The sequence below is a fragment of the Microcaecilia unicolor genome, chromosome 3 (genome assembly GCF_901765095.1).
Source record: "Microcaecilia unicolor chromosome 3, aMicUni1.1, whole genome shotgun sequence".
In the NCBI taxonomy this organism is placed as follows: Eukaryota; Metazoa; Chordata; class Amphibia; order Gymnophiona; family Siphonopidae; genus Microcaecilia; species Microcaecilia unicolor.
In genome coordinates, this window is record NC_044033.1 from 225,405,650 (window position 1) to 225,431,211 (window position 25,562).

The 25,562-nt window shown below is 44.1% G+C and overlaps 2 protein-coding genes across 2 annotated transcripts in view; both read right to left on the bottom strand.

The window, feature by feature from the left end:
- LOC115466343 (butyrophilin subfamily 1 member A1-like) overlaps window positions 1-25,562 on the bottom strand; it is a 494,943-nt gene that overhangs the window by 291,301 nt on the left and 178,080 nt on the right. Inside the window, exon 7 of the mRNA XM_030197531.1 lies at window positions 3,515-3,535. Coding sequence (XP_030053391.1) covers window positions 3,515-3,535 — 21 coding nt within the window. The remainder of the gene's footprint in view (window positions 1-3,514; window positions 3,536-25,562) is intronic.
- LOC115466338 (butyrophilin subfamily 1 member A1-like) overlaps window positions 1-25,562 on the bottom strand; it is a 1,244,786-nt gene that overhangs the window by 18,448 nt on the left and 1,200,776 nt on the right. The gene's annotated exons all lie outside the window — the stretch shown is intronic.

Genomic DNA, 25,562 nt, shown 5'->3' on the forward strand with positions numbered 1-25,562 from the left:
AAGGGAGCAGTAAAATAAAATGCACAATGCCTAGTTGATTGAAGGATGGCCTGTTTAGGATTCGGGAGGAATAAATGAAAATCATTTGGGCCAAAAATATTCCACGTATTAAAAAAGGAGGAAGGAGACCAAACAACATCCGGCATGGTTAAAAAGTGAGGTGAAGGAAGTTATTAGAGCTAAAAGAAAATCCTTCAGAAAATTGAAGAAATATCTTACTGAAAATAACCGATTGAAAATAATAGGAAACAGCATAAGGAATGGCAAGTCAAATGCAAAGCACTTATAAGGAAGGCAAAGAGGGACTTTGAAAAAAAGATTGCATTGAAGGCAAAAACACACAGTAAAAATTTTTTTAGATATATTAAAAGCAAGAATCTGGCAAAAGAATCGGTTGGACCGCTAGATGTCTGAGGGGTAATAGGGGCACTCAGGGAAGACAAAGCCATAGCGCAGAGATTAAATGAATTCTTTGCTTCGGTCTTCACCGAGGAAGATTTGGGAGAGATACCGGTGCCAGAAATGGTACTCAAAGCTGACGAGTCAGAGAAACTGAATGAAATCTTTATAAACCAGGAGGATGTAATTGTAATGGCACAAAATTGAAGAGTAGCAAATCACCAAGACCGGATGGTATTTATCCCAGAGTAGTGATAGAATTGAAAAATGAACTTGCTGAACTATTGTTAATAATATGTAATTTATCTTTAAAATCAAGCATGGTACTGGAAGATTGGAGAGTGGCCAATGTAACGCCGATTTTTTAAAAGGGTTCCAGAGGTAATCCAGGAAATTATAGACCGGTAAGCCTGATGTTGGTGCTGGGCAAAATGGTAGAGACTATTATAAAGAACAAAATGACAGAGCATATTTGAAAGCATGGATTAATGAGACAAAGCCAACATGAATTTAGTGAAGGGGAACCTTGCCTCACCAATCTATTACATTTCTTTGAAGGGGTGAACAAATATGTGGATAAAGGTGAGCTGGTCGATATTGTGTACCTGGACTCTGGGCAAGTCACTTAACCCTCCATTGCCCCATGTAAGCTGCATTGAGCCTGCCATGAGTGGGAAAGAGCGGAGTACAAATGTAATAAAATTTAAAAAAAAAAAGGAATTTGACAAAGTACCTCATGAAAGACTCCAGAGGAAATTGGAAAGTCATGGGATAGGAGGTAATGTTCTATTGTGGATTAAAAACTGGTTAAAAGGTAGAAAACAGAGTAGGGTTAAATGATCAATATCCTCAATGGACAATGGAGCTCCCCATGGGATTGTGCTGGGACCATTGCTTTTAACGTATTTATAAGTGATCTAGAGATGAGAATAACTAGTGAGGTCAATATATTTGCTGAAGACACAAAGTTATTCAAAGTTGTAAAATCACAAGAGGATTGTGCAAAATTGCAAGAGGACCGTACGAGACGGGGAGACTGGGCATCCAAATGGCAGAAGATGTTTTATGTGAGCAAATGCAAAATGATGCATGTGGGAAAGAGGAACCCGAACTATAGATACGTGATGCAAGGTTCCAAATTAGGAGTCACTACCTAGGAAAAGGATCTATGTGTTATCATTGATGATACGTTGAAACCCTCTGCTCAATATGCAGTGGCAGCTACAAAAGTAAATAGAATGTTAGGAATTATTAGGAAAGGAATGGAAAACAAAAATGAGCATATCAGTGTGCAGCTGCGGCTAGGAAAGCAAATAGAATGTTGGGTATTATTAGGAAAGGTATGGAAAACAGGTGTGAGGATGTTATAATGCCTTTCTATCGCTCCATAGTGCGACCGCACCTTGAGTATTGTGTTCAATTCTGGTCGCCGCATCTCAAGAAAGATATAGCAGAATTGGAAAAGGTGCAACGAAGGGCGACTAAAATGATAGCGGGGATGGGATGACTTCCCTATGAAGATAGACTAAGGAGGCTAGGGCTTTTAGTTTGGAGAAGAGACGGCTGAGGGGAGACATGATAGAGGTATATAAAATAATGAGTGGAGTGGAACAGGTGAATGTGAAGCGTCTGTTCATGCTTTCCAAAAATACTAGGACTAGGGGGCATGCGATGAAACTACAGTGTAGTAAATTTAAAACAAATTGGAGAAAATTTTTCTTCACCCAACGTGTAATTAAACTCTGGAATTCGTTGCCGGAGAATGTGGTGAAGGTGGTTAGCTTAGCAGAGTTTAAAAAGGGGTTAGACGGTTTCCTAAAGCAGAAGTCCATAAACCACTTCTAAATGGACTTGGGAAAAATCCACAATTCCAGGAATAACATCTATAGAATGTTTCTACGTTTGGGAAGCTTGCCAGGTGCCCTTGGCCTGGATTGGCTGCTGTCGTGGACAGGATGCTGGGCTCGATGGACCCTTGGTCTTTTCCCAGTGTGGCATTACTTATGTACTTTGTATTGCTCCATGGTGCGACCTGACATCGAATACTGTGTGCAGTTCTGGTCACCACATCTTAAAATATTTATAGTAAAATTAGAAAAGTTAGAGAGAAAGGCGACAAAAATGATAAAGGGGATGAGACAACTTTCCTATGAGGAAAGGCTAAAGAGGCTAGGGATCTTCAGCTTGGAGAAGAGACGATACAAGAGGTCTATAAAATACTGAGTGGAGCAGAATAGGTAGACATGAATTGCTTGTTTACTCTTTCCAAAAATACTAGGACTAGTGGCACGCAATAAAGCTGCTAAGTAGTACATTTAAAACAAACCCTGGAGAAGATATTTATTCACTCAATATACAATTAAACTCTGGAAAAGAATAAAATAAAACAAAGAAAAGAAAATAAGATGATACCTTTTTTATTGGATTAACTTAATACATTTTTGATTAGCTTTTGAAGGTAGCCCATCTTCGTCTGATCTGACAAAGAAGGGCTACCTTCTAATCAAAAAATGTATTTAGTTGGTCCAATAAAAAAAAGGTATCATCTTATTTTTTCCTTTGTTATATTTTATTCTATTTCTATTGATTACCTTTAAAAGTGGACTAACACGGCTACCACATCTCTCTTCTTAATTAAACTCTGGAATTAGTTGCCAGAGATTGCGGAAAAAGCAGTTAGCTTAACAGGGTTTTAAAAATGTTTGGATAATTTTCTAAAAGAAAAGTCCATAAATCATTATTACGATGGACTAGGGAAATCCACTGTTTATTTCTAGGATAAGCAGCATAAAACCTGTCTTGCTGTTTTGGTATCTTCCCAGGTTCTTGTGACCTGGATTGGCCACTGTTGGAAACAGGATGCTGGACTTGATGGACCCTTGGTCTGTCCCAGTATGGCAGAGCTTATGTTCTTATGTACAAGCTGTATTGTGGCAGCACATTGACAACAACTACATAGAAGAGGAATTCATATTGTGTAGGTGAGATTGTCAGACTGAGTTACCTTTATAGCTACAGCATCTTCTAAACTCTGAAATCAAACAGAGAAACAGAACTGTCAGAGCTCAGAAAATCTTTAAGCAGCAGTGTGACATACTTGAGAAGAGAAACTTACCTAGTTCAGTACGAAGAGACTCTACATAAAAATACAAAGGGATAAAAGTTAGAGATCTGGGTTTCTAAAAATGTCCATAGCACTATTTCCAATTTATGCAAGTAAAACTATTTTATCTACGGAAATATATAAAATTACCCCCACAGGTATCAGAGTTTGATTACTGCTTAGTCTGTCTCTGCATATATTAATACACACTAAGGGGTGGATTCAGTAAATGGCAGCCAAATTTGGGTGTAGAGAAAAATCATCACCGAGTGCGACTTTATAAAGAATGTGCGCCCCTTATAGAATAATGCTTAATTATGGATCTCGTACCTTACTTTGAGCACCAAAGTTGCCCTGCTGAAACCTGGTGTAAATTCTGGCACCCAAGTTGGGAGCAAATTCCAGGAATTCTGCAATACTGTGCATCTTTATGCTCCTAACCCACCCATGTCCATCTCAAGGCCACAGTCCTTCTGAATTGTGCACCAGAAGATTTGTGCGCGGATCTTGAGTAGCACTTAGCGAGATGCACGTATAAATCTAAAATGTTGTGAATTAACACCCATAATCGACTGTTAGCACCCAATAATTGGCAGTAATTAGCTCATTAACCAATTTAATTGCCCATGCAACTCAGGCTGCACACAACTTTGGCTGTCAGTTTTAGAATATCTCCATAAATGTTACTTCGGAACAAGTGAGAAGAGATCGTAGACATGCAGGTTATTTCCAGAGGAAAAGTTATTTTCAGAAAGCAGCAGGTGTTTCTTTCTAAGTAATTTTTCCAAGGGAATAATCAAAGTCTGTCTTGGCTTTTGCTTTGATTATTGGTGTAAATCCTGTGGATTTTTAAAGCATTTACATAGGTAAAGCAGTGCTTTATGCACAGAAATGGCCTATTACCTGCATATTTGACCTGTTACATTAGTATTCTGTAAAGAAAAGTAGGCAGTGACTTTCCTGTATAGAACAGACACCTGTTACAGGTGAACAGATATATAATTGTTCTAGGTAATTATGTAACATAAGCACCTACCCCTTACATGTAACATATACACATAAGTTATAAATGTCGGCATGGAGGTGCAAATATGCTGCCTAAACTGTTTACAAACTATTCTACCTTAATAGTGCGTAATTGTAAGGTGGGTGTACGCATAGGTGGAGTCTGGCCAGGAGCACAGTTACACACAAATCTTAAGGAACATTATAAATTATGAGCACATTTTCCACATTTAAAGGTGCAATTGCACCTACCCTATGGCATAATTGCTTGCACCTGAATTATGGGCTCATATTTTCACTGTTAGGCTGGTCTTCTATATAGGAAAGCAGGTGCTTCTTTATAGAATAGGTTCCTACCAAGTTTTTGTTTTGCTTTTGTTCAAAAGTTTTATTCAAGTTATGCAATGTAGGAAATCTACATAAGAAGTAAAAGAAACAACAACAACAGGGGAATAGATTACAGGTTATAGAGAGATAGCATAATCAAGTAATGTGGCCCATACTTTGCAAAAGGACGAAAGCTGTTTTTTTCTCATATTTTACGGCTAAACAGACATTATCCACCACATATCGTAAGAAAGTTCAGAGAGGTCTTTCCAGCATTTGCATATCTTAATAGCTATGTGTAAAAGGATGCACAACAATTTGGCTTTATAGTTATCAAGCGTACTAGATAAACCGATACCTCCAAGGATGAGGATCTTTAAAGATAAAGGTTCGGTTATGGTCAATAGATGTCCACACTGACTTCTAGTAAGATTGCGGGAAAGAACAGCTGAATATAAGATGATCCAGAGTTCTAATATTAGACTGGCATGTCCAACATTTATTATCCATGTTCTTGGAGAGCTTGGATATGTTATTTGGCGTCCATAAGACTCTATGCAGTATGAAAAGTGAGAGTGACGTGTGTAAATCTTTTCCCCATATGACCTCAAGAGCAGAAGATGAGCAGAATTTCCATTGCTGTAACACTTTATACCACTTGGAAGCTTTTCCGGCACCTTTGCATAGTTGTGAGCATAAAACCAGCTACTGGGTTTAGCATTGGTTAAAGTGTTAATGTCTAGTTTAGCAGATATAGAATGAGTAAATTGGAGCAATTGGAAATGTAGGTGTGATGGTAAATAAACTTACATTGGAAAACATTAAAAGGCAACCATGTGTTGTGCTCAAGTAATTGATATTAAATAGTATATGCCAGCTTTAATCCACACAGGCCAATATGCCTGATTATTATTTATTTTAAAATAGGGTTGTGCCATAGTGATATATGAGAAGTTATATATTGTGGAAGGGCTTAATCGAATGGCACCGGCCATCTCCATGGCCGGCCATCTCTGAGGACGGCACCGCAAAGGGGCGGAGCCAACTGTATTTTCGAAAAAGATGGCCGGCCATCTTTTTTCCCACTAATACGGTTGGAACCTGCCAAATGTCAGAGATGGCCGAGTTTGAGATGGCTGGCCTCGATTTTTGCCCATAATGGAAACCGAAGCCGGCCATCTCAAATCCGGCCAAATCCAAGGCATTTGGTCATGGGAGGAGCCAGGATTCGTAGTGCACTGGTACCCCTCACATGCCAGGACACCAACCGGGCACCCTAGGGGGCACTGCAGTGGACTTCAATAATTGCTTCCAGGTACATAGCTCCCTTTGCTTGGGTGCTGAGCCCCCCAAATCCCCCCCCCCCACAAAACCCACTCCCCACAACTCTACACCACTACCATAGCCTTTATGGGTGAAAGGGGGCACCTACATGTGGGTACAGTGGGTTTCAGGTGGGTTTTGGAGGACTCCTATTTACCACCACAAGTGTAACAGGTGGGGGGGGGGGTGGGCTTGGGTCCGCCTGCCTGAAGTCCACTGCACCCACCAAAAACTGTTCCAGGGACCTGCATACTGCTGTCAGGGAGCTGGGTCTGACATTTGAGGCTGGCATATAGGCTGGCAAAAATTGTTCCAAAAATTTTTTTTTAGGGTGGGAGAGGGTTGGTGACCACTGGGGGAGTACGGGGAAGTCATTACCGATTCCCTCTGGTGGTCATCTGGTGAGTTGGGTCACCTTTTCTAGGCTTGGTCATGAAAAACATTGGACCAAGTAACGTCGGCCAAATGCTCATTACGGCCGGCTTTATTTTTTCCATTATGGGCTGAAGCCAGCCATCTGTTAACCACACCCATGCCCGCCCATGTCCTGCCTTCGGTACACCGCTGACACGCCCCCTTTGACATTCACCGGCTCCACAACGGACTGCAGTTGAAACCGACCAAAATCAGCTTTCGATTATGCTGATTTGGCTGGTTTCAGGAGATGGCCGGCCATCTCCCGATTTGTGTAGGAAGATGGCCGGCGATCTCTTTCGAAAATGAGCTGGATAGTCACTCAACAAAGTTTTCCACAGACTTAAAGGCTGCTTCGGCAGAGGATAACAATGGGTTTTGCTGTTGGGGTGGAGGTAAGGACCCAAGGCAGGCTTGAGAGTGGAATGGAATCCCATCTATTACTTTAAATTGCATCCATAAAGGAGCACTAGTTACATCCTGTGAAGTTATCCAATTAGAAGCCTGCTTTAATAAGAACGCTAGGCTATAGTCATGGAAACTTGGAAAATTTACTCCCCTATGTAATTTAGCACATTTTAAGTGTTTGGTGGCAATACAAGGAGGTTTGTTTACCCACAAGAATTTGATAAGAGTTTTTGAAATATTAGGGCTGAATAATATTGGGATCATTCTAAGTGTGTAATTAATTTTTGGAACGATGATCATTTTTATTGTGTCTACCCTTCCTCATCAAAATAGGCAGAGAGTGGACCATTTAGATAGTAGCTCAGAGGTTATCTGGAGTAATCGATCAGCATTCAGTTTATCAGTATCCTCAATGGTTGAAGCAAATAATATACCCAGGTATTTTATTGCATTGGGAGTTCATTTAAATTGGTGTTGCTCACCTGTATGTTTAAGAGTATGATTGTTTAATGGCAGCAGTTCTGATTTGGAGACATTCATCTTATAACCAGATTCAGCTGAGTATTTAGCAATGAGCTCTAATATAGCTAGAATGGATGAATGGATGGTATAAATTAACACATCATCTTTATAAGCGGAGATCTCAGCAATAACTGTGCCCATTTCCACTCCATGAATTACAGGGAAAGTTCAGATAGAAATCAAGAGAGGTTCAAGGATGAAGTTGAATCTTGTGGGTTGGAAAGGGGAAGACAGTATTCCGTTGATTTGTAATTTAGTCATAGGTGCAGAGTACAGAACTTTGATCATGTGATTGATGTCAGATAAGAAACCAAACCATCTCAGTATATGGAAAGGAAGGACCATTCAACATGATCAAAGGCTTTCTCTGCATATAGTCCCAGAGTAACATAAGAATTGCTAAAGGAGTTAGCTTGCATTAATACATTAGTAAATAATCGAGTGTTATCTGAGGAGCATCTGTGTGATTTGCGGAAATTATTTTAGGCATGATTAATTGTAAATGGTCAACTAAAATTTTAGCAAAATTTTTAGCATCAAGATTTCTTAAGGATAAGGGATGATAGTTTTGGACTGACAATAGGTCCTTGATGGGCTTCAATAAAACAATAATGGTCACCTCAGTGAAAGAGCTTCTGACATCTCCAGACTGAATAAGGTAAGTAAAAAAAAGGAGCACATCAGAGAGGCTAGTAGTGACTGAGATTCCTGGTAGAATTCTAATGTCAGCCCATCTGGGCCAGGAGCTTAATTTCTTGCCATGTCTTTCAAGGTTGAGATAATACCTGCCTCTGTAATAGGTTTTGACATATTCTTATTATCTTCCTGGGATAAGGTGGGGGTGTTCTAAGCTCTCCCAAAAAGATAAATCTGCTTTTAGCGGGGTCTATTTCCGATTTGTATAACGTGGAGTAGAACTCTCTAATATCTATTTGCTATGTCAGTTTTGGAGGATAGTATTTTTTTTAAAATTATCATCCAGTATTGCCACTAAGTCATTCCTTTCAGTTCTGGCTTTTAAATAGCACAATGCCACTCAATAGGGACTCTTTAGAAATTGCTGGAGCTATCTATATAACATTTACAAACTTGCTCCAACTTATTGTAACAAATCTCTTTATTAGAAAAATATACTGTCATGCTAAACGCATAACTTTTTTTAAAAACACAATAATCACAATAATACTGTCTTTTCACACATTCTCCATTCACCCATAGTACCTGTCTAACAACATTGCTTGACTTTCCCTTTTTACCATATACCGATGTTATATTTATATACAAATAATGATCTCACTTTGCTTGTATTGAATTAAATTACTATGACAATATCAGAATTATTTTGTTATCCCCTGAGCCATCTTGTCCCAGCCTTCCGCATGGGTACTTGGCATTTTGCAAATCCAACATTCTATTCTTAAAGTTGTAATATAGTCTCTGACTCAGTTCTCCATTTTAGGAAACAAAACTTTCAATCGTCCACAGGTACTTGGCGAAGGACTGAGGTAATCACTCCTGAATTTGATGTCAGTTTTTTCCTTATGCAAATGTCGGTTCCTCCAAGTACCTGTGGACGATTGAAAGTTTTGTTTCCTAAAATGGAGAACTGAGTCAGAGACTATATTACAACTTTAAGAATAGAACGTTGGATTTGCAAAATGCCAAGTACCCATGCGGAAGGCTGGGACAAGATGGCTCAGGGGATAACAAAATAATTCTGATATTGTCATAGTAATTTAATTCAATACAAGCAAAGTGAGATCATTATTTGTATATAAATATAACATCGGTATATGGTAAAAAGGGAAAGTCAAGCAATGTTGTTAGACAGGTACTATGGGTGAATGGAGAATGTGTGAAAAGACAGTATTATTGTGATTATTGTGTTTTTAAAAAAAGTTATGCGTTTAGCATGACAGTATATTTTTCTAATAAAGAGATTTGTTACAATAAGTTGGAGCAAGTTTGTAAATGTTTTAAATAGCACGCCAGAAGATGGGTTGCTTTATTTCTTTCACTATAGAATTGAGCTGATTGCATGAATATTTCTTTACTGGTCTGTCGGCCAAGGGCACTGTTTAGAGATATTCGTGCTTTCTTTAATTTACAGTAAACATCTATGTTAGAGGGATTAGACTGGTGCTGCCTTTCTAGCAGGCTAATATTTTTCTAGCTCATTAATTTCAGCATTTACCCCTGGATTCTATATAGCGTGCCTAGATTTACGCTCAAATCTCCTTGGATTACCTGAAAACTTGGAGGGATCCAATCCTGTACAATTTCTAGAAAAGTTTATACCAAATATTTTGGGTCTCCAATTCGCCAAGGATTTTGAGCTGGAATGTGCTCACAGATTGCCATCGCAGCAAGGCCCTAAGGACATATATCCGCGGCCTATCATCATGCATGTACTGTGTCACCCTCAAGCTTCGGATATTTTACATTGTGCCTGTGTTCGAGCCCCAGTAAAATATGAAGGCCAAGAACTACAATTCTTTCCGGATTTATGCAAGGCAACGGTTCAGGCACTGAAACAGTTATTGGCTTACCAGCCAAAACTGAAAGAGATGAATATGGCATGTTATACCCTGCCAAACTGAGGGTAACCTATAACAATGTTACCAAAGATTTTACTTCAGCTGACGCCCTGGCTTCATATCTGGATGAAATAGCTCCAAGTAAAATAGATGCAAGTTGAGCTTAAACTTTAATTATGGCTGTTCTTTATTACACTTCAGTAGTTCCTAGGGCTATACTGTACATTTATGTGAGCCTCCTTAACAACTACTCAGGTTTATTTTTCTTCCTTATTATCTTCTCCATCTTGCTCTTACTTTTTACAAGGGCTGTCTTAGTTTGACTAATGTGTTTTTCTTTAAAATGTATATGACTTAATATAAGTACTAGATTCTTATTATATTAGTAATGATAATCCTAACGCCATTTTTGGCTTCCTGTAATCCTCGGAGTCAGTGAAGGAATGCTGGCCATCTGGGTATCCATATCCCATGGTTCGGACATATTGAGGGGCATTTTCGAACGGGGCCGGCCATCTCTAAGGGCGGCCATCTCCAAGGACGGCGCCACGAAGGGTCGGAGAAAACCGTATTATCGAACAAGATGGCCAGCCATCTTTCGTTTCGATAATACGGTTGGGGCCGGCCAAATCTCAACATTTACAGTGGGGGAAATAAGTATTTGATCCCTTGCTGATTTTGTAAGTTTGCCCACTGACAAAGACATGAGCAGCCCATAATTGAAGGGTAGGTTATTGGTAACAGTGAGAGATAGCACATCACAAATTAAATCCGGAAAATCACATTGTGGAAAGTATATGAATTTATTTGCATTCTGCAGAGGGAAATAAGTATTTGATCCCCCACCAACCAGTAAGAGATCTGGCCCCTACAGACCAGGTAGATGCTCCAAATCAACTCGTTACCTGCATGACAGACAGCTGTCGGCAATGGTCACCTGTATGAAAGACACCTGTCCACAGACTCAGTGAATCAGTCAGACTCTAACCTCTACAAAATGGCCAAGAGCAAGGAGCTGTCTAAGGATGTCAGGGACAAGATCATACACCTGCACAAGGCTGGAATGGGCTACAAAACCATCAGTAAGACGCTGGGCGAGAAGGAGACAACTGTTGGTGCCATAGTAAGAAAATGGAAGAAGTACAAAATGACTGTCAATCGACAAAGATCTGGGGCTCCACGCAAAATCTCACCTCGTGGGGTATCCTTGATCATGAGGAAGGTTAGAAATCAGCCTACAACTACAAGGGGGGAACTTGTCAATGATCTCAAGGCAGCTGGGACCACTGTCACCACGAAAACCATTGGTAACACATTACGACATAACGGATTGCAATCCTGCAGTGCCCACAAGGTCCCCCTGCTCCGGAAGGCACATGTGACGGCCCGTCTGAAGTTTGCCAGTGAACACCTGGATGATGCCGAGAGTGATTGGGAGAAGGTGCTGTGGTCAGATGAGACAAAAATTGAGCTCTTTGGCATGAACTCAACTCGCCGTGTTTGGAGGAAGAGAAATGCTGCCTATGACCCAAAGAACACCGTCCCCACTGTCAAGCATGGAGGTGGAAATGTTATGTTTTGGGGGTGTTTCTCTGCTAAGGGCACAGGACTACTTCACCGCATCAATGGGAGAATGGATGGGGCCATGTACCGTACAATTCTGAGTGACAACCTCCTTCCCTCCGCCAGGGCCTTAAAAATGGGTCGTGGCTGGGTCTTCCAGCACGACAATGACCCAAAACATACAGCCAAGGCAACAAAGGAGTGGCTCAGGAAGAAGCACATTAGGGTCATGGAGTGGCCTAGCCAGTCACCAGACCTTAATCCCATTGAAAACTTATGGAGGGAGCTGAAGCTGCGAGTTGCCAAGCGACAGCCCAGAACTCTTAATGATTTAGAGATGATCTGCAAAGAGGAGTGGACCAAAATTCCTCCTGACATGTGTGCAAACCTCATCATCAACTACAGAAGACGTCTGACCGCTGTGCTTGCCAACAAGGGTTTTGCCACCAAGTATTAGGTCTTGTTTGCCAGAGGGATTAAATACTTATTTCCCTCTGCAGAATGCAAATAAATTCATATACTTTCCACAATGTGATTTTCCGGATTTAATTTGTGATGTGCTATCTCTCACTGTTACCAATAACCTACCCTTCAATTATGGGCTGCTCATGTCTTTGTCAGTGGGCAAACTTACAAAATCAGCAAGGGATCAAATACTTATTTCCCCCACTGTAAGTCGACATTAGAGATCGTCGACCTAAATGTTGAGATCGCTGGACTTAGAAATGGGCAACTTCGGTTTTCGCCGATAATGGAAACCGAGGCTGGCCATCTAAAAAACGGTGAAATTCAAGGTATTTGGTCGTGGGAGGGGCCAGGATTCGTAGTGCATTGGTCCCCCTGACATTCCAGGACACCAACTGGGCACACTAGGGGGCACTGCAGTGGACTTTCAAAATTGTTCCCAAGTCCATAGCTCCCTTTCCTTAGGTGCTGAGCCCCCCAAAACCCACTCCCCACAACTATCCACCACTACCATAGTCCTAAGGGGTGAAGCGGGGTACCTAGATGTGGGTACAGTGGGTTTCGGGTGGATTTTGAAGGGCTCCCATTTTCCACCACTAGTGTAACAGGTAGGGGGGGGATGGGCCTGGGTCCGCCTGCCTGAAGTCCACTGCAGCCACTAAAACTGCTCCAGGGACCTGCATACTGCTGCGATGGACCGGAGTAAGACATTTGAGGGTGGCATAGAGGCTGGCAAAAAATGTTTTTTAAGTTAGGGTGGGAGGGGGTTAGTGACCACTGGGGGAGTCAGAGGAGGTCATCCCCGATTCCCTCCAGTGGTCATCTGGGCAGTTCAGGCACTTTTTTGGGACTTGGACCTAAAAATAAAAGGGACCAAATACTACTACTACTATTTAACATTTCTAAAGCGCTACCAGGGTTGCGCAGCGCTGTACAATTAACAAAGAAGGACAGTAAAGCGGACCAAATTCTCATCAGAGCTGGCCTTCTTTTTTCCATTATCAGCTGAAGCCGGCCATCTCGTAAGCACGCCCACGTCCCGCATTCTGTACACTGCCGACACGCCCCCTTGAAATTTGGACGGCTCTGCGATGGAAAGCAGTTGAGGCTGGCCAAAATTGGCTTTAAATTATACCGATTTCGCCGGCTTTAGGAGATGGGCGGCCATCTCCTGATTTGTGTTGGAAGATGGCCGCCCTTCTCTTTCGAAAATAAGCTGCATTGTGTTTATCATACACAGTTATGTTTTATGTTAATGTACTCGGTTTTAAAAATATGATACTTTATATGTATAATTTCATCCCTTTACTTAGGAGTGTATGCTTACTACTGTATTTACCAATGCACATCCCAGGTGTTAAATGACGCTTAACATTCTATCCCTTAATGTGAAGGGATTCAACAACCCAATCAAGCGTAAAAAAATTTTAAACTCTTTAAATAGATATGCACCCGATATTATCTTTTTTCAAGAAACACATTTATCTGAGCGTGAGTCACTTAAACTTAAAACCTCATGGTCTCTAACCCCTGTTTTCTCTGCTGCCAATGGAAATAAAGGTAAAATTATGTATCATACCTGATAATTTTCTTTCCATTAATCATAGCTGATCAATCCATAGACTGGTGGGTTGTGTCCATCTACCAGCAGGTGGAGATAGAGAGCAATCCTTTTGCCTCCCTATATGTGGTCATGTGCTGCCGGAAACTCCTCAGTATGTCGATATCCAAGCTCCATCCGCAGGACTCAGCACTTAGAGAATTACACCCACAAAGGGACACTCTGCCCAGCTCACCACCGCCGAAACGGGGGAGGGGAATTAACCCAGCTCAACCCCACACAAGTGGGGGAGGGGAATCCGTCCAGCTCATCCCCGCGGAGCGGGGGAGGGACACCACACCCGCCGATGCGGGGAGATCTGGCTTATCCTGCAACCGCAACCGCGGGAGGAGCTGACTGACCCTAACACCGCCGAAGCGGGAGGGGTACAAAGCTGCCCTACTGCCGCACGAAGCGGGAGGGAGCGCCGGCAGAATTTAAGTCTCAATCCAGCCCCATAAAACAGAGGGGAGAGGAATGCAGCAGCTCACTGTAACACAAATTCGTCTCTACTCTTGAAGAATTCATTGAAAAACTTGAACACGAAGTCCTCCTGAACAGGAACTGAAGACTAAACTTGAACCTGAAATGCAACCAGAATATAAACAATACAGATATCTGGGAGGGACTATGGATTGATCAGCTATGATTAATGGAAAGAAAATTATCAGGTATGATACATAATTTTACCTTCCATATCATCATGCTGATCAATCCATAGACTGGTGGGATGTACCGAAGCAGTACTCACCCAGGGCGGGACATTGAAATCCCTGACCGCAACACTGAAGCTCCAAACCGGGCCTCCGCCCGAGCAGCCACAGCCAAGCGGTAATGCCTGGAGAAGGTATGGGCCGATGCCAAAGTTGCCGCCTTGCAAATCTCTTCCAAGGAGACGGACCCGGCCTCTGCCATCGAGGCCGCCTGAGCTCTAGTGGAGTGAGCCTTCAGCTGGATAGGCGGCACCTTCCCCGCGGCCACATAAGCCGCTGCAATGGCTTCCTTGACCCATCTTGCCACTGTAGGCTTAGCAGCCTGCAGACCCTTACGAGGACCTGCAAACAGGACAAACAGATGATCCGATTTCCGGAAATCATTGGTCACTTCCAAGTATCTGATGATGACTCGTCTCACATCCAGATATTTGAGAGCAGAGTATTCCTCTGGGTAGTCCTCCCTACGAAAGGAAGGGAGACAGAGCTGCTGATTCACATGGAAGCGAGAAACAATCTTGGGCAGGAAGGAAGGCACTGTGCGAATAGTCACTCCTGCCTCAGTGAACTGCAGAAAAGGCTCTCGACATGAGAGCGCCTGGAGCTCGGAAACTCTTCTGGCTGAAGTGATAGCCACCAAAAAGACTGCTTTCAATGTCAGGTCTTTCAGAGATGCCCTCGACAAGGGTTCAAACGGTGGCTTCTGCAAGGCTCTTAGCACCAGGTTGAGATTCCACGCAGGCACCACTGAGTGCAGAGGAGGGCGCAGGTGATTAACTCCCTTGAGAAAGCGCACCACATCTGGCTGCGAAGCCAGGGAAGCACCCTTCAGGCAGCCCCTGAAGCAAGCCAGAGCCGCTACCTGGACTTTAAGGGAACTGAGCGACAGGCCTTTCTCCAGACCTTCTTGCAGGAACGCCAACACTGAAGAAATTGGAGCAGTGAAGGGAGAAAGTGAGCCTGCTTCACACCACGCTGCAAAGGTACGCCAAACCCTGGCGTAAGCAGTAGAAGTAGAGCGCTTCCTCGCTCTCAGCATAGTGGCGATGACCTTGTCTGAGAAGCCCTTCTTTCTCAGACGCTGCCGCTCAATAGCCAGGCCGTAAGACCAAAGGGGGAGGGATCCTCCATCACCACGGGACCCTGATGTAACAGGCCCTGCTCCACTGGCAGCCGCAGAGGATCGTCGACTGAGAGTCTGATCAAGTCCGCATACCAGGGACGTCTGGGCCAGTCCGGACCCACCAGGATTATCCGGCCCGGATGCTTTGCCACCCGGTCTAGCACCCTGCCCAACATGGGCCAGGGCGGGAACACATAGAGAAGCTCTTGTGTCGGCCACTGTTGGAGAAGAGCATCTACTCCCAGGGATCGAGGGTCCCGTCCTCTGCTGAAAAAGCGCGGCACTTGGCAATTGGCCGATGACGCCATCAGATCTAGGCTCGGCTGGCCCCAGCGCTTCGTGATGTCCAAGAACGCCTGAGCAGATAGCTGCCACTCTCCGGGCTCCAAGGTATGGCGACTGAGAAAGTCCGCCTTGACATTCATGACTCCGGCAATGTGGGCCGCTGACAGCTGTTCAAGGTTCGCTTCCGCCCACTGGCATAGATTCATGGCCTCCTTGGCTAGAGGGGCGCTCTTGGTACCTCCCTGGCGGTTGACATAGGCCACAGCCGTGGCATTGTCCGACAGGACCCGTACTGGCTTCAACGCCAGTACCGGGATGAACTCCAAAAGCGCCAACCGAATGGCTCTGAGTTCCAGGAGGTTGATAGACCACTTTGCCTCTGCAGGAGACCAGAGCCCCTGCGCTGTCCATCCCAAGCAGTGGGCTCCCCAGCCCAACAAAGAGGCGTCCGTCGTGACGACAATCCACTCCGCGGTCACCAGAGGCATTCCTGCAGACAACTTGTCTGTCTGCATCCACCAGCTCAGCGCCTTGCGCACTGCTGGGTCCAAGGGAAGGCGCAAAGCATAATCCTCCGACATCGGAGTCCAGCGCTGCAGCAGAGAGTGTTGAAGTGGTCTCATATGAGCCCTGGCCCAGGGCACTACTTCCATCGTGGCCGTCATAGAGCCCAACAGCTGCACATAGTCCCAAGCCCGAAGAGGAGAGGCTACTAGGAACTGGTCCACCTGAGCCTGAAGCTTGACAATCCGATTGTCTGGCAGGAACACTCTGCCCACTTGGGTGTCGAATCGAACTCCCAGATACTCCAGGGACTGAGTCGGGTGCAGCTGGCTCTTCTCCCAGTTGATGATCCACCCCAGGGAGCTCAAAAGAGCAACCACCCGGTCCACAGCTTTGCCGCACTCTGCATAAGAGGGGGCTCGGATCAACCAGTCGTCCAGATAAGGATGGACTTGTACGCCTTCCTTTCGCAGGAAGGCCGCGATGACCACCATTACTTTGGAGAAGGTCCGCGGAGCAGTAGCCAACCCGAAAGGGAGGGCTCTGAACTAGAAGTGTCGGCCCAGGACTGCAAAACGCAGAAAGCGTTGATGAGGAGGCCAGATGGGAATATGCAGGTACGCTTCCTTGATGTCCAAGGAAGCCAAGAACTCTCCTGCCTTCACTGCCGCTATAACAGAGCGGAGAGTCTCCATGCGAAAGTGCCGCACTTTCAAGGCCCGATTGACCCCTTTGAGGTCGAGGATAGGCCGGACAGAACCTCCTTTCTTTGGTACCACAAAGTAAATGGAGTAACGTCCCTTGCCAATCTGATTTTCTGGCACCGGAACGACCGCACCCAGGCGTATCAGGTTGTCCAAGGTCTGCTGCACTGCCACAGCTTTGACCGGAGACTTGCAGGGAGAGAGTACAAACCCGTCTCTTAAGGGTCGGCAGAACTCTAACTTGTAGCCGTCTCTGATGACTTCCAGCACCCAAGCGTCTGAAGTTACTCTGGTCCACTGGCCCAGAAACGAGGACAGGCGTCCTCCAATCTGCACTGGGCCATGGACCAGGACCCCGTCATTGGGTACGAGACCCTGGGGGAGGACCGGAGGGCGTACCTCCGGGACGGCGGTCTCTGCGAAAGGAATGCTGCTTGGGGGAGAAGTTCCTTTTGAAGGAAGAGGGGGCAGAGGAGCCCGACTTGCCCGGGCGGTACCGACGGGCTTCCTGAAACCGTCCTCTGGAGATACCGGGGCGAGCACTGGCCCGAGCCCTGACCTCTGGTAACCTCTTGCCCTTAGACGTACCGAGATCGGTCATGATTTTGTCCAGCTCGACCCCAAAGAGCAGCTTGCCTTTAAAAGGCAACTTAGCCAGGCGGGACTTAGAGGCGTGGTCCGCAGACCAATGTTTCAGCCAAAGCTAGCGCCGCGCAGAGACTGTCTGAGCCATGCCTTTAGCCGAGGCTCTCAAGACATCATACAGTAAGTCTGCCAAATAAGCCAAGCCCGATTCCAGGGCCGGCCAGTCAGCCCTCAAGGAAGGATCCGAGGGGGAAGCCCGCTGCACCATCGTCAGGCACGCCCTGGCCACATAGGAGCCGCAAACTGAGGCCTGCAAACTTAAGGCAGTCGCCTCGAAGGACGACCTTAAAGCCGCTTCCAATCTTCTGTCTTGGGCGTCCTTTAGTGCCGTGCCACCTTCCACCGGCAACGCCGTTTTCTTAGTCACCGCAGTGATTAAAGAATCCACGGTAGGCCAAAGAAAGGCCTCCCGTTCACTTTCAGGCAAAGGATAGAGGCGGGACATAGCCCTAGCCACTTTGAGGCTCGCTTCCGGGACATCCCATTGAGCCGAAATTAAAGTGTGCATGGCATCATGCACGTGGAAGGTTCTAGGCGGGCGCTTCGTCCCCAGCATAATGGCAGAGCCAACAGGGGCTGAGGGAGAGACGTCCTCTGGCGAGGAAATCTTCAAAATGCTCATGTAACAGGTTGGACAAATCCTCTGAGCGAAAGATCCGCGCTGCAGAGGGGTCATCCGCTCCATCCGAGCGGGAATCCGTCTCCTCCAAGGAATCCCCAAAGGACCGTTGGGAGAACTCAGATACGCTGCCCTCATCTACATCAGAGGAAACAGCGTCCTCTAAGGCCTGGGAATCCACCCGAGGGCGTTTACTTCCGGGGGCCTCAATCCCGTTATCGGACAAGGGAGAAGGGGCAGCGTTTTGCATAAGGAAGGCCTGATGCAGCAGCAAAATTAACTCGGGGGAGAAACCCCCCAGACTGTGTATTTCAGCAGCCTGGGCCACAGCCCTAGACGCACCCTCAACCGGCGCTCGCAAGAGCGGGGGAGCAACATGCTGCGCATCCAAGATGGCGTCCGGCGCGACACTCCGCGAAGGAGCCGCGCGGGAAGAACGGCGCTTAACTTTAGCCGCTTTTTTGCCGTCGCCCAAATCAAGGGCGGCCATGGCATGAACGTCTCCCAGCTCAAGGGAGGCCCAAGAAGAAGCCGTCCGAGCAGAGTGGCCGGCCAAGATGGCGGAGGCGAGCAGCGGGGGATGGGCGTTTATGGCGGGAAAAACCGCAGCGCCGGAGGAAGACCCAGGACACTGACCGGCCTCCAAACTGACACCCAACAAGGGCGAATCAGACTTTAAACCCCCCGCATCCCCGCTAGAAGCGCACACGCGGTCCGGGGAGCGATTCTTCGCGCCCTCACCCTCCGACGCCATAGGCCACGCGGAGATCAATTGGGGAACCCCCTGCCCGCTATAAAAAGGTAAAAATTACCTGCTTCTCGCTCCGAGCTGTAACGACCTGGTGTCCCAGTGAGTAGCTGCAATAAACGTTTAAATAAACGTCGAAATAAACGCCCTTAAGGACGTCCAAAAGTTTTTTGTTTTTTTTTAACGGAGCCAGCGGGAGGGGGGAGAAAAGGAGGGACCTGGCGCCACCAGGTTTGCACTTGCTCAAGAAGAGCCCTCAACCCCAGGCACTCAACAAAACCTAAAAATTAGGCTTGGAGGCCTAGCCAGAGCTGCTGCTGTGTGTGACCACCACCTGCTGAGATAGAGAACATACTGGGGAGTTTCCGGCAGCACATGACCACATATAGGGAGGCAAAAGGATTGCTCTCTATCTCCACCTGCTGGTAGATGGACACAACCCACCAGTCTATGGATTGATCAGCATGATGATATGGAATGGTGTGGCCATACTCATAAGGAAAAAAGATAATATAAAATTAATATCCTTTGATAGTGATTCAGTTGGTAGATGGGTCAAGGTCCATCTAACAGTGAATGATGAACTCTTAATGTTATTGAATTTATATGCACCAAACACTGATTGCCCTGAATTCTTCCATACTATTGCTGATATCATTTCCACTGCAGGAGATAAATCTTACATAATAGGTGGTGATTTTAATCTCATCCTGAATCCTGATATGGACAGGAAATCCCTGTTTCCAAACAAGAAAACCAAAGCTTGGTTCATTTTGACAGAAATGATGCAACAGCTTAAACTATGTGATGTTTGGCGCCTACTGCATGAAAAAGATCGTGATTACACATTTTATTTTTCACTACATAATTGATACTCTCACATTGATTATTTCTTGGTTTCTGAGGTATTGTTAAGTAAAGTTTCAGATACTAATATAGACCCTATAAATTTATCTCATCATGCGCATATTTCTTTACAGCTCATTGATCTTTCTTCTAAGGCACGTGCAAAATCTTGGCGCTGTAATGCTGGCTTACTTGCACACCCTGAATTTATAGAAGAAATAGAGACATTACTGAATATTTTCAATTTAACACTTTGGAAGATACTAGTTGGATAACTAGATGGGATGCATTGAAAGCTTATATACGGGGCTCAATCATACGTTATTCAGCCAAACAAAAAAAGAAACAATCACAAGAAATTAGTGATTTGGAAAAAGCTAGATCATGTTTAGAAAAAAAAAAAAACATCAGTACACCCCTTCTGATCTAGATACTTTGGAAAAATTACGAATGGCAAGATATAAATATAACTTAATTCTAGCTGCTAAGGCTAATAATGAGATATTCATGAAATCAGCCCAATATTATGCCAAGAATGGCCATTTGTTAGCTAGTTATCTAAAATCAAGAGCTGAAAAGAATGATATTTCAGCTATTAAAGATGATAATAATATTCTAATCACAGATCAACAAAACATATTAAAGACTTTTCAACACTTTTATGCCTCATTATATAAGTCAGAATCTAATCTAGATGATAATGATCTGACATTTTTACAGGACTTGGATCATAATACTCTTGATGATAATGATAATTCAGTACTGATGGTTACCATAACTGAACAAGATGTAGTTACGGCCATAAAATCTATGGCAAAAAAAGGCCCCAGGACCAGATGGCCTAACACTGGAATTTTACTTAGCTTTTCAAGACACACTTACCCCAGAGGTGTAGCTAGGTTTTGATGTCTGGGGGAGCAGACTTTTGTAAAATAGGCGCCAGAAGTTAGCAGGCCATAGCATCCCACAGCAGAGGTGTAACTAGACATTCTTGGAAAAGACAAGGCACTGCTAACGTGCCCCAAGCCTAGGGGATACTGGTGGCTGCTTTGGAGTCTCATTTAGATTAGCACATCTTCCAAGGGGAATGTGCCTAGGCTCTGACTCTCCTATAAAGGTAACAACCAAACAGGAACTTCTCTGACCTTTTACACTGTACTGCCATTAATACAAACATAGGTTGAACAAATATTTTTTAACTTGCAGCCTATATTAGCATGGCAAGATACTGGCATTTGTGTGCTGTGAAGTGGAATTTCATACAATATGAAGCATTTAGAAAAAGGCTGAGGTGGATTTAGTGACAGTGCTGATACAGTACTGAATCTGAATGCACAGAAATACAGGTTAATAAATACAAAGCAAATATACTGATACCTTTTTACTGAAGTAACTTACGACACTTTCGTCAACTTACAAGTTTTGTATTATGCCTCTTAAAACAGAGAGAAAAACTGGTTGAATAAACAAAGTTGAACTCAAATAAATGCAGAAAACCCAGCATAAAGTACCAATTATGAGCTCAATATTCAAAGGATTTATGCTCTTACTGAGAGTTATGCCCATCTCTGGATATTTCGATTGCCTTGCTCTCCCCCCTCCCATTTTTCCTTTTGCCTAGTTTTCTTTTCTCCAATCTATCCTTGGTACAATTGTGATAGAATGCATGGATATCCTTTCCCTCAGTAACAGCAACACAAAATCCCCTCCACTGCCAGATACTGTGAAACATCATAAAAATCTGCAAATATGCTACTCAAACTATATAGCAAACAGAATCTATAGATAGCAGACCTGCAACATTATTATTGCAAGGTAATGAAGAAGCAGAAATAGGGACCAGTAACGGATTTTGAGAACCTAACTCTCAAGATTGCTTGTCTTCCCAGCTTGCAGGCACTGATGGTTGTAAAGGAAACACAAGCTTGCTTTCTATACCAAATTTTTTTTGTGACACTTCTCCCACCTCTTGGGGACACACCAATGTGTCCTGACACACTGGTTGAGAACCACTGATCTAGGCAAACAAATGGTAGGCATAACTTTCAAGCTCATTAATTAAGATGAATTTTTAGCTGAAAAGTTATACTCCTAAGTATGACTGAAAATAAGGCACAAATTTAACAGCCTAACTTAGGAGCATGGCCCTAACATAGTAGATGGCAGCAGATAAAGACTTGTACAGTCCATCCAGTCTGATCAATCAGATAAACTCATAGCATAACGGTATAAGGGAGCATTTCTTGGTGGGTCATATTTGGTCTCCTTGGATAGATGAAGTACTGTTAAGATTCAATACTAGGTTTTATTCTATCCTATGCCTATAACTTTATTTAATCTCACTTATATTTTCAAACATGCTGGCTTGTGCAGCACATGGATGTACACAGAGGAAGTATTGGTTTCATCGGTTAGAGTACTAATTTGTTCTACATTTTAAATCATTGTGTCATTTGGAGGGGCTGGCTGCAGGCCCCCCCCCCCCCCCCCCCCCGTATTAGTGCAAAGATGCTTTCACCTAGTAAAGGGCCACCAAAACAGACATGAAAGGAGGAGTTTAATTTTACTTCCATTTAATTTCAGTATATTCCATCTTTATGACACCAGACTTCCCAGAGGCAGATTACTGCAACAGTTAAGATGAACAGTTAAGATCAAGAACCAGGATATTCTCACTGAAATTTTGCCATCTGTATTGTATAGAACAGCATATAATAATTTTTAAGCTGTCTTAGTGATGTTCAATTTTTATTTCATGATATTTATATCTAGATATGGGAAGCTTTCAAATAAATTAAAAAGTTGTCAAATAAGTTAAAAAGAAAAAAAATTGTTTTCCACCTTTTAAGGCACTACTTATCCAACTGGAACAGCTTTAGACTTTTTACATATAGACAACAAATTTATTTTTAATAATCTTTTGCTATTGTTTTAGCATTTGCTATTGTTTTGGGTGAACTAAAGTCCATCTCCTGTTTTCCTCAATCTCCTTGTCCAACATCTCCCCTTGCTTCCCTGGCCCTCTCCCCTCTGGGTCTCCCTTGCTTCTCCCCCCCCCCCCCCGAAATCTCACTCTTGCTTCCCTTGATGACCCCTCTTGTCTTGACTATCTTGCTCTGCCCCTCCCCCCAACCATACAGTATATTTTATTTCCAGCATGTCCCCTTTTTAAATTTATTTTAAGGACTGAAAAAAAGTGTGCGTGAGTGTGTGCCTCCCCCTCTCCTCCTCTTTTTTAATAGGCTGAAAAAAAGGCTGTGTCTGTGTGTGTCACTACTTAGTCCCCTACCACTCTCTCCCCTTTATTTTATTTTTGTAATTTATGGACTGGAAAAAAAAAGAAAAGAGAGAGAGTTTTTGTGTGTGTTGCTCTCTCCAGTCCACCCACTCCCCCTTTTTTATTTTATGGGCTGCAAAACAAGGCTGTGACTGTGTGTGTGCCTGTTTTCCTCAACCTCCTTGTCCAACATCTCCCCTTGCTTCCCTGGCCCTCTCCCATCCGGGTCTCCCTTGCTTCTCCCCCCCCCCCCCTGAAATCTCACTCTTGCTTCCCTTGATGACCCCTCTTGTCTTGACCATCTTGCTCTGCCCCTCCCCCCAACCACACAGTATATTTTATTTCCAGCATGTCCATAGGCGGTCGGTGGCCCAACTGTTTGGGGAGGCTAAAGGGGGCGGAGTTATGGGGTGGGGCCAGGGGTGGAGCTTAAATCCATAATTGTCTGATAACACACAGAAAAAAAATAAATAAAAATAAAACTCACAATTAATACCTTTTATTAAATTTAGATATTAGATACATATGTCAAAGAATAAAGTGGTTGCTCAAAGCATATACTAACCATAATCGCTCAACTGCAAAACACTATGCACATCTTTGTGCAAAAACACACTCAGAACTTTACTGTACCAAAAATATTACACTGGGCAGAACCTAATACACCATTAGGGGCTTATAGCCCATTTAGGTATGTCTAAACAAAAGAGATCTGCATTAAAAAAATATTTATTTTTATTTTGACCTATAAAACCACTTGTCCCTGAAACATGCCTAAAAACAGAATAATCCAGTTGTGTATCTAAAATGCAAATTCCTACAAATGAGATGACATTAAAATGTGATTCCATGTGCCCCAATGAAAGTGAGTTTAATTCTACTTCCATTTAATTTCAATATACAGTATTCTATCATCTTTATAACACCAGCTTCCCAAGGCAGAGTACAACAACAGTTAAGATAAACTCAGATAAACTCTCAAGAAACAGAAACAGGATATATAAGCACAAACTACAGAGTTTATAACCGCTTTTTCTACCAGCTGCAATACCGTGCCTATTAACAGAAACAGCTTTAGCCTTGTTACGATCAACAATCAAGAACAACCTGGATGCAGCAGCTCAAAAGTTTGTTTGTTTTTTTTGGGCTGAAGGCAGTGAGGATGTCACGCTGGGGAAACACATTAACCAAATTGGCTTCCTTGTTTACTTACTGGGCTATCAATAGAAATCAAACAAAATAAAACATGGAAAAGAAAATAAGATGATACCTTTTTTATTGGACATAACTTAATACATTTCTTGATTAGCTTTCGAAGGTTGCCCTTCTTCGTCAGATCGGAAATAAGCAAATGTGCTAGCCAGGGCCGTGCCGATGCGGTAAGCGAAGTAAGCACCGCAGGAGGGCGCCCACCTCTGGAGGGCGCCGCCACAGTGCTTACCTTCGCCCCGCCGAGGCCTTTAAATCTTTTACTTGCAGTCGCAGCAGCGTCTGTGAAAACGGAGCGCTGCCGACGTCTCCCTTCCCTTGCACTCGTTGGTTCCCTCAGTGTCCCGCCTTCTTCTGACGTCAGCGAAGGCCTTAGTACCTTCTAGTCTAGTGGGGACTAGCAGAGAAACCGCCAGAGCTTACCTGTATCTGAGAAATCTGAAATTGTTGGGTGGGATTTTTTGTACAGTATGTGTGTGATGCATGAATGATTAAATGAGTGTGGACTTCTTATAGCTGCGGTTCCAGTTAACGCGAGTTCAACTGGCCAGCGACGGAAGGAAGCGATTGTTGTTTGTCTACCTTGTGTCTCGGGAGTGTGGATCCCTTACCACACTTCCAAAAATTTCCCTTCCTTTCTGTGTGTTGTAACTGTAAGCATTATGGGAGGGACATCATCTAGACAAACTAGTACTCCCCTAGATTGTATGCTTAAGAATTTTAAGAAAGGATTTTTAGTTAATGATTATGGACAGACTTTAAGTTTAAGTACTCTAAGAACCTTGTGTGAAGTTGAGTGGCCATCTATGGGAGTGGGGTGGCCCCCTGGTGGCAGCTTAGATATTGAAGTAATCTGGAAGGTCTACAGCATAGTTATAGGAGAACCAGAATATCTTGAACAACTCCCCTATATAGATTCCTGGGACAGCCTTGTTACTGACCCTCCCTCTTGGTTAAAAACTTATATGGGATCCCCGGTAAAGTTCATGCTGGGCCGCGTTCAAAGAAAGATTATTAGAAAATCTAAACTGGAGGAGGGAAAGAGTCCCAGGAAGCCTACCACCCAATCGGTGGCTTCCGCCCCTACTCTGTCCGAGAAACCCATACTCTCTGATGACCCCTCAGATCTTGAGCCACCACCTTATGGCCCATTGTTGGGGTTCCGCTCCACCCCCAGAGATCCACGGCGTCCAGCCCAAGCCTCTCCAGCACAGGCTTCTCCG